Source organism: Lissotriton vulgaris, chromosome 4_1 (assembly GCF_964263255.1).
Source record: "Lissotriton vulgaris chromosome 4_1, aLisVul1.2, whole genome shotgun sequence".
In the NCBI taxonomy this organism is placed as follows: Eukaryota; Metazoa; Chordata; class Amphibia; order Caudata; family Salamandridae; genus Lissotriton; species Lissotriton vulgaris.
Window position 1 is genome coordinate 381054565 of NC_141691.1, and position 13376 is coordinate 381067940.

Below are 13376 nucleotides of genomic sequence, written 5' to 3' on the forward strand. Positions count from 1 at the left end.
AGGTTTATTGCACAATTGTAAACCAGCCATCATGAACCGTCGCTCTGTATATGAAAGATAATAAATAGTGTGCACGTCACTGCAGTGAGACCAGATAACTAGTATAGAATGCAAAAACCAAACAATAAGCAAAGAAAGCAAGCTGTACTACCTTTTCAAAATGTGCACATAACATTTTTATAGTGTATGCATCACTGAAATACACACAAAATTTCTAAAGAAAATTGATGATAAACTTTCCATAGACTGTCAATAGGGCATCACTGCATGAAGTAGAGGGCCCTGGGCTGCAAGAAGACTGGCCTTTGACCCCACTACAGGTACAACTAATAAGAAGCAGTTTTTCTTTTCTGGAAAATGTAATTTAGTCTTAGGTGAAGTGCCGGAGTTCTTGAGAGAAAGTGGGAGCAGGCATGCTCTTGATACGGCTTCTTAGCGATGCTATTGTTCGTATGTAGAGAATCAATGGGCATAGTGGTTTCGGACTATAAAAGTTACTACTATGTCTTTGCTGGTTCACTAAAAAAAAAAAAAAATCTTAACTTGCCCCTTCTTGTAGAAGTTTGGAATGAAAACTTCGCAGAGATGTCTGGCCTACAGCGAACATACAAGTGGACAATGTCATTCCAAGCTTGAGAATCAGGGGAGATATTGAGATAAAGATTTAACGTCCTATGGACGTATTTTCTGGCCATAACAATTTGGCTTTAAAAAACTGTTGTACAAATGACACAAGGACGTAACTTTTTGAGGAGTCTTTTTTATTAAGGTATATCCAGCAAAATTCTCAACAGTGGGTAGGTGCAACCAGTCTGCTTATTTAAAAGCAATGTTTGTACTTAATTTAAAAACATGATTCACTTTTTTTCCTAAATAGGCGGCAAAATAATAAACATTTGGGAAACAAATTTCCAGCTCTTAGGATTTCATGAAAATATTTTACCTTCTTATAAAAACAACCCACAGAATCACTGGAATGTTTGACAGTTATTTTCTTTTGAGACCTCCCCACTTTAAGAAACCATACAACATATACAGGGTAAAATCATGATCCAAAGTCCATAAGCATGACTTACACAAAAAGGGACACATTGACTGAAGTCAAAAACTACCACCACTTATTCTTTCCAAGTACCATACAAACTAGAACAATCACAAATTCTTTAAAACAATGATCATTGCGTCGTAGATTTATTTCCCAAGTAACCGAGATGAAGATGTTCCACAATTAAATTCATGCTAAAAAAACCTGCGTTTATAAAATAGTTGATAAAAATATTCCTCTCTGTTAACAATACAGCATGGAGGTATGGAGACCGAATGATGGAAATAGAGGACAGAGCTGATATTACTCGGACTTGGATTCTTTTTCGACAGATGCTTCAGCTGCTGGCGTCTACGTGACAAAAGCAAAATATAAAGAACACATGAGAAAAACAAACAAGAAAAAAAAATCTCAAATCTATACTTTAAAAAACTTCACGTACACATACTCCTATTTAACAAGAGTAATTCAAGTTTCTGGCAGTAGTAACTATTAAGGTACTCTTAGGCCTAATACATCTGAAAATGGTTAACGGCAGTTGCAATAGCACATTTTACTTAGTGTACTCACTCCCCATCTCCCACCCTCTATAAATGCTTTTTGACCCATCTTGTTTCCCAGTCAGTCAGTAATAGGCAGAGGAAGTTTCATTAAGTGGGACTTATAGTACAAAGTTGGGACATGGATCTTTCGTTGTCAAGGAATCCTGTATGCTCAGATCAGCCAATGCCAGAATTCAAAAACACACAAACCAGTGTCAATGGTCCATTTAAATGTTGTCCTGTAGTGCAAAATCATGTAAGTTAAGTGGCAAAAAAAAGCTAAAATAGCAAATGTGGTAGTAGATCAAGACGAGAGCACAATCATAGGGCACTTTGAGATTATTATGTCTCCCAACACTCCCAACGTGGTTTGCTGACATGTGCCCAATTTGCTGGTGGTGCACGGATAGCGCATTGTTTAAATTGTTTTAAATACAAAACATGAAATCATGGCTATTTGATCGTGTATTAGGACAGACATTGTTTCCTTAACCCCTTCCATGCTGATGACGGAACGGTTCCGTCATCAACGTCGGTTGAGCTGTGCTGATGACGGAACCGTTCCGCCATGACTGCGCCCGCGCAAGGCGGAGTCAGCACAGGCGGGGAATACGCCCCGCACGCAAGGGGTTAACGAACGGAAAGTACTTACTCTATTTACATGGAGGGGATGGGTTTTAATGGTGCAACCAAATGGCAATTTTTATCACGCCAGATTGACAAAGGCAACAAGTGCCGAAAAGCGACTCTTTGAAGTTGCTTGAAATAAAAGTTCAGATGTCCCACCATTTGAGTGCAGTCTATGGAGGAAAGGAGCTAGTGGCTCTATATCTCAATACATAAACACACACAGTGTGTTATCAGTCACCCAATGCCATCATTCTTAGGGTACACATTTCAAAATTGGCCATAATATTTGTGAAAAACATTCATGGTAAAGTGGTGTGTTGAAAAAGGCCAGCCTGACATACACCCGGGATCCCTGTAGAACTTAAGTTTCTATAAGATAAGGGTTACATATCTTTAAGCTGTAATGGCTTGTAAAGGTTTACATAGCTTTTACTCATGTAAGCTATGTGGTAAATGACGTGTGAAGGGTTACAGCACCTTTTAGGTTTTTGGTTGGATGGTAAATGGTTTGTAAAAGGTTAGAGATCAATTCATGTTTCTGATTGAATGATTAATTGTATGTAAAGGTTACATATCTTTAGGGCTGAATGGTACATGGGTTTGCAGATCCGGAGGGTACATCGTCGAACTAATGGTTTAAACTGTGCTACAGGTAATTTCACCTGTATGATTAAGTGGTAGCAGAGGCTTGGAGCCTTTCACCTCAAGGGTTGAATTTTTAATGGGTCCTATTGGGAAGGAGCCTTTCAACTCCAAAGCAAGGTAAGAATTGCGTGTACAGAGTTAAAGACTTCCACTTCTTGTCTGGATGGACAGTGCTCTGTGCAGGGTTAAAGAACTGTAACCCTTTGTATCCGGACAGAAAGTGTACAGACGTAGAAGGGGTTGCCTCTTTGGCTGGCTAGATAACGGGCTGTATATGGTTAGACCCTTCTCATCACTAGGGTTTAATAGTGAATGGTGTTTAATTAGTTCAGCCGTTTCACTTCAAGGATTTAGGAGTATGCTTTGTACAGAGTTGCAGTGACCTTCACCTCTAGGGTGTATAGACACTATGCTCTACAGGGTTACATAGCATTTGACCTCTATCTACAATGGTAACGCTCAGTCCGAGGTTAGTGACTTTCACCCACAGGCCCTAAGGTCCAGTGGGGTGTACAGGATACTAATATTTCACCTCGGTGGTTTAATGGTGAATGTTCTGTACATGGTTACAGCATTTCATCAGAATAAGAGGAGACGAAGTGGTGCTCCAAAATTAATTTAATCTACGAGCCCACTGGTCCCAATTAAAAACATCAATGTGTCACCGCTGACATGATGGCTACAACTGGGTGGTCAACCTGTTTCTCGCCTAGTGTGTAAGAAATCATGTGGCAATTCGCCAAGACCAGAAACACTACACTATCTACACCGTGGTTGGTTTGGTGATTTTCTCCACTGTGAACCAAGCACTCTGCTACCTCACATGGAGGTACCTTTTTATTATAAATAGAATGGACTGACCATTACAATTTAGAGGACAAGGAAACAATAACAGAAATCATAATTAATCAAAAAAGACAATGGACACAGCAGCCTCCAAAGTAAACATGCCAAATCACATGAATGGGTGATTAGTGCGACGAAAGAGCGTTTAGCCGTATAAAGTCAAAGAAGCAAAACGGGACACACATCATGGTACTGAGGAGAGGGTGGTGGTAACCAACCACCGTCAAATAGGACAAACACAATTTGGATTATGGTCAGGCTCCATCAAATGACAGCCAGGCAGAGGACGTACATAACAAAAGTTAACCATGTATGTATGTATGTATGTATGTATATATATATATATATATATATATATATATATATATATATATATATATATATATATATAAAAAAGATACCTCAATGTTAGGTAGCAGAGTGCCTGGTTCACCTTGGAGAGCATCACCGATCGAACTACTGTGTAGATAGTGTACTGTTTCTTAACCTGACGAATAGCCACGTGATTTCTTACTCACTAGGCGAGAAACATGTTGGCCACGCACTTGTAGCAAACTGACCATTATGTCAGCGGTGACAACATTGATGTTAATTGGGACTAGTGGGCTGTGTCAGTCACCTAATAATTTGTCAGTAACTTGGTTTTTCAGTAATACCAGAACCATCATTTTGTCCCTGGTGACAAGAAACTCCAGGGACAAAATTATTCAGGACAGACCCTCCTATAAAAGAGACCTGTTTGCATCTTCATACGTTAATGATAATAGTCTGCCTGCTTTCTCAAGTTCTAAAACATTTGAAGTGATCACAAAAGTAGCAGGCTGACACTGGTACATTTAGAACTCTCAGAAGAAAAAAAATGTAGAAACAGATGTGAACTAAGAATGGAAGCCCAAAGAAAACCTAGAAAAGTTAAGTATATTGTACATTTTCCCAGTTCATTTAATATGGCAAACAAAATCCATATATAGCAACACCATAGCTGGAGAATGTAGACTCTCTTGTTGAAACAATGACCAAGTAATTTTATCATAAATACATATATGTTTTTATACAAAAAGGTACAATGGTACAATCAAAAAAAAGACACGAAGGGCATCTTAAACCTTTATCCATTCACAATCAATGTTTGCAACACTGTTTTGTGTATGGTCCTCTTTTACCCTCAACAGTTCATGTAATTTTGTCATTACTAGCTGATAACTTGCAATGTATATCACACTGAGCTTCTAAGAACTTAAGTGTTGATCATACATGCATTTCAGGTATTTTGGTTAGTTTATCAGCTAGAATGTGGATTCCTGTTATAAAAACAGACACGAGTAACAATTATTCTTATTTATATAGACTATTCTATTCTTATAACAGGAATCCTCACACAGAACTGTATTGCTACAGTTATGGTACCTCATTAGTTTTGGTATCACCGTTTTCAGAGTGGTTTTCTTCCTTGGCGTCATCTTGCTTATTTTCATCCTTGCCCTTGGCTCCCTTTTTTCCTTTTGCTGGTTTCTTGTCGTCCTTTTTATCGTTTGCTGACTTCTGTTAAACAACAAGTTACAAATACTCAACATTCAAGTATAAATGCACAAAACGGCTCGCAGTATAAAAGGTAAAAATGTAAACTACGCTGGCCATTTCACATAGGTGGAGGATGAAAAGTAGTGTGTGCCACCTGGCTCCACTCAAAAACAAAACCCATCACTGGGATCTGATCTACACACACATTAATAACAAGCTCCCCACCCACACGTCAGATACCCTTAGTGCAAGTGAAATAGGGTGTTCCTATTCACCCACCTTATCTCCTCTATTAGTGAGTAAATGTGGCACAGAATCCCTTTATGGAAAATAGGCTCAGACACTAAAGAATGCACTACAAGATTTGATACACTTTCTAGATAATGTCAGTTTATTACAATCAACTTGATCTGTTGATACGACTGAAAAGTGATTTGATTTTCAGAGAAGTTCACTCATAGAAATCAGGAGAGGTGAATTCTTTTGAATCTGAAAGTGAACCGATAAATGCAACAGATACATTAGTATGGCCATTCTGGAAAAAGAAGTCCATAGTCACAACCAGGTCAAATTAAAGTTGTATACACTATAGTCAATGACTTAAAGTTGCTTAATACCATGGAAAAATAAGTATGCCGAACTGTAATTAAAATAGCTGAAAAGCTGGGTGATTTGTCCTAGTAGACGAATAACGATTTACTTTGTATTTACCTTTGCCGCTGGTTTTTTGGCCTTTGGTTCTGGCTTAGGTGGAGCAGGTTTCTACAAGGACAAACCAGAAAATTAGATTGAAAGCAGACGAGTAATTATTTAACGCGTAACATACGGACAGAGGTTGCCATCCCGACTCAAACCACTTGTCTTCATGTTCAATAAAGAGGCCCACACCCGTTCTTCTAATTTGCTAAAAGAAATTCCGCACACATTTCGAGACAAATAGCCACCACCACTCAATGATCTGCTGGTGTCGGTGACACATTACAGTACACAACTGTAGGATTCCTGACATGCACACAAATGAAAACGTACAGTGACGTCACAAACTGCCTTGGTACTTAAGTGGACTGACAGTAAACTAAAGTCAAAGGCAGAGAGAACCCTCGGTTTCCGCCATTTCCGGTTGAACACATGGGCCAAAGTCCACTTTTTCCCAAACCAGCCTTGCATTAGAAAGCAGCAAATCATTATCCAATTTCATTTACATATGACATTTAAAATGTGAGAACTAGGAGTGCTAAGTCAGAAAGAAAAAAGTTTAGACTTAAGTACTTACAGCTGACAACCTGGCCGACCTCCTCTTGGGCTGCAAAGATCAAAACACGGGTCAAGTATTTAACATAAAGGTTTGAACAGAATAACATGAATTATCTAAACTTGTTTTCTACAAGAAATCTGCCAATTTTGTTTTAGCGACTCTTTACTTGATAGGTATTGTGAAACTGTTTCCCAAGAGTGAGCACTAGGCCACCTTCACTGCAATTAGAGTACCTAAATAGCTTTGGTGAAGAAAAAGACGATCCCTCTAAATCCGGTCAGTCGGTGGCTACAAAATCCCCACCACAACCTAAACAGATATATCAAGTATGATAAACTTCAAGTATGATAAACTGCAACAAGCCGTTTCCTACAATAAATAAAAACATGCAAAACGAGCAATTAAGCATTACAAGGACAACAACCGTTATACGTTTCCTTACTTACCCTTGTGACACAAAGGCACAACTATTAGTTATGTAAAAATTCCTTTAAAGACCCCCGTCCAGAAAATAATGCCACAATACATTTCAAAAACAACATTCTATAATGCCCGTTGTTTGCGATTGCTAGCGTTGCAAGGGTGAACTGTTTTTCCCTTTGTATACATTGGATGGTCCCTTAATTGCACACAATTGCTCCTGTAAATCTTCAGATTGCACTTTCTGGGTACGATATTTTTAAAAAGATTTGACCACAGCTTCCTTTTCGCGGGAAAGAAAAAAGCCACTGAAGCTCCACTGCCATTTTCGGTCATATAACGGGAATATTACAAGTCAAGCTTGGGTGTATTTCCATACATTTCTGAGCCTATACTAGGGTTGCGATGTGTGCACCTGAAAAGAACAGACTACCTTGCGACAAGCTACTGTCTTTACATTGAGTAACCAGGTCCACACCCACCTAACCTACTTCAGCAGTGGTTGCTGGTGTACGAATGCCAAAGTGTCAGAAACATAAAAGAGCGTGTACATTATGAACAAAGCATGCCAACAAAGTAAAATTGGAAACGGAGAAGAGTAGTTCGAAAAAACATTAACTGTGATTTCTCAACTCACCTCGTCCTTGGCTTCACCATCAGACGCAGCCTAAAGAAAGAAATAAAAGTGACACTGTAGAAAGCTATACAAAATTATCAACAAAAAAGTGGGTCAGTGAAAAATGAAACGATTGGGTGCATATATGGTGAAACGAATAAGCTTGAACTGCATCGTGGCCTCAGATGACATTTAACAAGTAATCCAAAAATAAAGCAAACAATCCCATACGTTTTTAAGAAACTGCGTTGCGCTGAGAAGAGTAAATAGCTTCCAGGAATCTCAACTACATTCCATCTGGGACGTCCTGCACTAGTAAGATAAAACACTCCCCCCTCAACGTATAGTATCTCTAGTTGGGTTACTCGTACTGCAGGCATTTCACACTGAACTTTGGACCTTTCGAAGAGAAAAATGCCGGCCATTTATTTGTTATGGTTTAAAATTCTGTAAAGGTCGGGAAGCGACAATACATATAATTTTTAACAAAACCGCATAGATAAAAGGACTATACCGGTTTGGCCGACTTTGCTTATTTTTGTGCCGGCTGGGTCATTAAAATGCTGGTGGTGCCGGTGGTAACCCTAACTATAATGTGGGCAACTGTCGATCTAAGAATTGAAATGCACAATTGCTTGGACCCATAATTAAAACTGAAAACAACGGACTCACCAGATCGACCCCAGTGCATTTTAAGGAACCCAGAAAGCATTTCTATAGCACAAAGTTGGAGTGCGACTTTTCCCGACAGATTAAGATTACCTGTTACGGACTTGTCATGTGGTTTTAGAATATAAAACGGAAAAACTAAAATGTGTGCATAGCGAACTGTTTACAGATTAATGGGAGGACTACAGTCCCCGCAATGCTTTGCGCGCTTTCGCTCTTCCTGTTTACGCCATGACCTCATGACGTAAAGAGGCTACCATTCAAACTATTCCCGCCAGGTTTTGCTGCAATAAGAATGTCGCGGAAGAAACAATGGCGGCTTCAGTTAGATGGCGAACTTCTTCAACCGCTAAATCAAAACTGAGTCATCGCCCGAGATAGGTACGTGTTGCCCAAAGACTGTACACGGAGCAGAACAGTATTCGATTCCCAACAGTAAAGCCGTTGGCTATTCGGATGGGAGTAACCCGTTCGTTCCGCCGTTTCCTGTCACACCGACCAATGTCTCATTGCAACAAGAGTGGGCGCGAGTCTTTCCCAGAGTGCGTTGCGTTGGCTCGCACGTAGTTCTGGCTTAACCCACAGGGGAGTGGTGTGGCTGGAATGAGAAGAGGCGGGAGACAACGGCAGCCGCCCCGGGCCTCGCCAGCTGCTAATTTTGGCTCCAAATCATGCGCCCCCTAATGGCCCGACCCGTAACTGCGGAATCTGGCAAGATTAAACGGATAGGTTACCGAACAAAGACAAACAAGAAGACCTCTTCTAGATTACCTTTAAACAGTGAGAAAAGGCCGTGTTTAAAAAAAAAACTGAATACCAAATAAAACTTAGAGTAAAACGAACCAGACATAGCCGTATTTGCACGATTAAGATTTTCGGTGCATGACTCATATTTTTGGAAGCCGCCTTTTATAGTCGCTGATGCGCAAGGAACCCTTTCAGCGATAATTAACAAGCAAACCTGGATCTCCTAAGCTATTAGCCAACCAAGTATTGTTGATGTTTAGTATTATGAAGCGCATATCTCCTAGCCGACTGCGCGCTGCATTTTCCTTGAGGGATGGAGACGCCAGGGCACTCACCTTTCTCTTGGGCATGTTTGCAGGCGGCTGTAATGGCTTTCGAAGTCTGGAGGTCGAAACGCTGCAGTGAAACTGACTGCAACGAAGAGTTTAATATCAGTACCACTGTTAAAAGACCTTTATTGCAAACAGTAAAATACACCAGCACGCAACCAAACTACATGAATGGGCTGCGCTAAGTGGGGCCCAATCTTAAAAGGATTGGCGTCCCCTACACCCAATCGCTTATCAGTAGGGTTGAACAGGGCGGGGGCATTAGGGAATGAGATTGGATTCGCCCAATGGGGTGGTTAAAAGGGTTGGTCCTGCCTTAGCGCTAGGCGTCATGAGTAGGAAATGTAGGCGGGTTATTTCTCCTCCTTTCGTCCTCCTCTGCGGCCGGGAGAAGATGGAATTGGACTACATAGATAGAGAAGAGGGACACCCTGATAAGCGGCCGAGGAACCGCTAGCGGCTCTACGCAAGCGCGGCGGCCATTTCAGATCGGAATATTTTTTCTTAATTAAACTACTGCATCGTTTTATGGTATTTTCAAAAATAACGAGGAGTTTTGGGAATCTCACGTAGCAACATCGAACTCTTTACATAATCAAATACATGCATTTTGAAACGCATTTCAAATGCATGTGCAAACGAACGTTTAATTCACTACATCGTATATTGCAGGAATACGGTTTTCTTTTAACGTCCCCTATCCTAGCTTGTCAAGATGGCCACTACTCGGGTGTACGCATTGTGACCACTTTTTAGGACCCACGACCAAGCAAAGAAATCGGGATAAAGCGACGCCAACAAAGGGATATTTCGTTTGTTTTGATTCTAATTTTTTATAATCGAGTTGTAAGAATTGTTTATCTTGCAAACACTAATAATACAAAATATATTAACATTTACACAAAGGTGCGAGCCCGTTCGATCATAGAAACAAAATGAATGAATCCAAAATTGTATTCAAATATGGCACCTTCAACCCAATCTCGTAATTCTTAAGCGGAGCCGAGTAGCAATATCATTCTAAACCACGAGTTAATGCACCTAGCTACGAGTCTAAAACACGCACGCTCTTTGCATTGTTAACACAAAAGAATAAGTCAATATCCACACAATGTGCGGAATTTCACTAATGTAAATAACCGGTTTTAAAATAATCTCAGTATAGGTTCGAATGACGGCGTAGGTGACTCCAATTAGCTGCAAAACGTATTCGGATCTCGGATGCCTTTTATACAATAAACGACGCTAGGGGTAGTTTTCTATTACGTGATTTCTAGCCATACTGATCTCAAAGTCCTGCCATAGGCAATCCCCCTCAGTTAGATGAGCACAGTATAAAACGCAGTTAATTCGTCGTTTCCGTGGTGTTTATCGTCGAAATGCATTAGGACATCTGATTTTCCCACCCTACACGTCGCGGCTTTAAAATGTCGGCAGTTTTACAGCATAAACTGGTTGCAAAAGAGATGCCATTCCTGAGCGTAGCCGCGGGGGGCGTCACGTGACACGCCCTCCTCCACCGCGCGGAGCGGCAGGCCTAACTCCTGTGCAATTTAACAGAAAGGAGGTGGCGAGCCACAGCTAGCCTTGCCCCTTCCACAGAGCGGGCGTGGTCAACGAATTGCCGCTCCATTTTATCAGGGACACTCCATTTTATGACGGCTGTAGCAGGTGGTGGTGGATTCTTAGCGCAGACTAGCATTTAAGTAACTTGCATTTGCCTAGTCGCACTCACCAAGCCCAGCTAGTGTGATACATGCCAACATTTTAAAACTGGAGAATGTGGGATTTTGGAAAAAATACATTGTGGACATTTATTTCCCTTGTTGACATTGAATCAGAAGCACTTTTAGTCAAGGAGACTGCAAACAAAATAATTTTTTGCTGCAAACGTCGGGAGTCTCCCACCTGAATCAAGTCTGTTGACATGTATGGTTAAGTGTCTATTATTTCATAATGTGTGATATCAGACTTCTGTGTGTGAATACAGAGCATAACTGCTCTCTCCGTAGCCAAAAGTTAAACACGACCAACCGTTATTGAAATCGAAACATAGAAGTGCAGGTGCCCTATTCCAGGCTACTTGCTCACTTCTTAGAAGTGGTGGCGATAGAGCGCGCAGGTCACCCAGCTAGGAATTCTATGTCAGGACAGGAGGCTCCGATTATGCTTTCGCATTTCTTTAATGAAATGCTCAGCAGCCAATAAAAAAACAGAACTACAAATCCCATGAACACTTGGGAACCATAGAGGATACACTACATAAGTTCCAAACACTAGTCCTTCTTCCTCTTTCTTTGCTGCTCCGCAGCCAGTTAAGTCTATTTACCTTATTCTGCTTCAATTGCTATTGTTGCTCTTGTTTGCTGTTATCGCTCATGCACTTGCCTTGTATTGCGCTGCTTTGTTACTCCTGCACGCTGCTTGTGTATGTGGCTGTGCTCCGGTCCGCCTGTGGGTGTGCCGGTGTTTTTCTTCGTCCGTTCGCGGCGTGTTTGTTTTGGGAGCGCGTGCTCGCCTCCCTGCGCCTGGCCGCTTGTGCCGGTCGCTGTGAAGTGGAGCGGGAGCAGGGGTCCTCGGTTCACATTGAGAGCGCAAGCGCTCTCGAGCCGGTGTTGTTCTGAGGCTTGCAGCGTTGCACATGCGCGCTGCTTTATTTCCGGCTCGAGGCTCTGTTTCTCCTCACGTCCTCTTGCCGGTTGAGTGAAGGACCGCCTTTTGACAGCGCTCAAGCCCACAGCCCTGAACTTTTGACGCCGGAGCACAGGAAAGTGCTTTGGTTGTAATACTTTGTGCATAGGCTCTGCCTAGAGTGATATTTTGTCGGCAGGCTTACCTCCCTCCACATTTAAATTGATTTTTCCTTGAGTTTTAGCTCAATTTAAGCCTGCTTTGGGGTTCTCACTCCCCCTTTACTGGTATCCCTGATACTCCATATTTGTTGCAGTCTTGTGGGCATTGACTTTTGCATACTGGTGCAATGGCTGAATATTATGACGCAGATGAAGACTGTTTTTATGATGAGGAGGAGGATACTTCTCTTGAGTATGACCTGGTGGAGGAGTTGGATAAAGGTGTTCAACTTTCCGTTAATAAAGCACTTGTAAGGGCTATTAATCCCCTGAAACGTCATCTTAATGAATATGCTATTCAGCAGGGCTGGTTGCCTCCTTCCCAAAAGTCCGCCAAGTCCCCTCATAACCCTCACAAATCGGACTTCCAGAGACTGGCGAAGGTTTTGTCTTCAGACAAGCCCAAATCTTCTGCGTCTCTTTATACGGAGGATTCCGACCATGGTCAAGCCTCTTCAGGTCATGATTCCCCTCCTAAGAAGCGCCTCCGCAAGGAGCATTTTGTTGACGCTCCTGAGCGTCCCCCCCTACTCAATTTCGAACCAGAAGACATTGTCCATCCAAATTCAACGACGCTCCGGCGGTGGCGGCTTATCTTGAGGCGCATGTTCGCCATCCCTTTGAAGCGCCTGTCCGAGACCGGACCTTGCGGACCATATTGCTGAGACTCCGGAGGTGGACCCTATGATGGTTACCTACCGTAAAAAGTACTCTAAGGATCCGAAGAAGGGCTTGGACCGCTCCTGGCGGTCTTGCCAGGATAAATTGATGGACATGTTGGGTCCCCTCTCCAAAATCCTGGACCTGGGTTTCAAGGCCAAGGAAGCCTCGGCGACGGTTAATCCCAGATGAGCTCATCGAGTGGGCTCAGAGAGCCGTCTGCATGTTTGGAAATGTTAATTGTGCCATTTCAGCAGAACGGCGTCGATCCATTCTACTTAAACTGGATCCAAAATTGGCAGAATTAGCGACCTCTGAGGCTGGTCCAGAGGCGCAGGGCCTTCTGTTTGGGCAGCCCTTCTTAAAGGAGCTGACTAAGTTTGTGTCCGCCTTCAGCGGAATAGATAAAGCACAAGCGTCCTTGCGCCGGGCTATGCGTCCGGTTTTCACCAAGGCCGGACGACAACGGGGACGATCGTTCGGCCGTGGATCTCAACAACAGTCCCAGAGGGGTGCCTCGCAGCAACGTGGTGGTCAATACGACTCTGGCTACTCCACCCGCGCCAACTTCTACCCTTCCCGTAAAGGAAAAGGACAAT

At 42.2% G+C, this 13376-nt stretch overlaps 1 protein-coding gene across 2 annotated transcripts; it reads right to left on the bottom strand.

Moving 5' to 3' along the window:
- Window positions 1-740: 740 nt before the first annotated feature.
- LOC147718775 (non-histone chromosomal protein HMG-14A-like) lies at window positions 741-10793 on the bottom strand. 2 transcript variants are annotated; one of them, XM_086918758.1, is made up of 6 exons: window positions 9272-10793; window positions 7542-7571; window positions 6503-6532; window positions 5941-5991; window positions 5136-5250; window positions 741-1396 (listed from the first exon to the last, which is right to left on the bottom strand). In XM_086918758.1, exons 1-6 carry the CDS (start codon window positions 9284-9286, stop codon window positions 1383-1385), a joined length of 255 nt encoding a protein of 84 aa, XP_086774884.1. In that variant the 5' UTR covers window positions 9287-10793; the 3' UTR covers window positions 741-1382. The 2 variants fall into 2 exon arrangements, with proteins under 2 accessions (XP_086774884.1, XP_086774883.1); XM_086918757.1 differs by having other exon boundaries at window positions 5116-5250.
- Window positions 10794-13376: the final 2583 nt, after the last annotated feature.

Excerpts from the sequence above, each read along its gene's own strand:
- LOC147718775 (XM_086918757.1), bottom strand. Across the intron at positions 5,992-6,502 it reads GGTCGGCCAGGTTGTCAGCT|AAACCTGCTCCACCTAAGCC; the intron begins GTAAGTACTTAA and ends TTGTCCTTGTAG. Across the intron at positions 1,397-5,115 it reads GTGATACCAAAACTAATGAG|ACGCCAGCAGCTGAAGCATC; the intron begins GTACCATAACTG and ends TTTGTCACGTAG.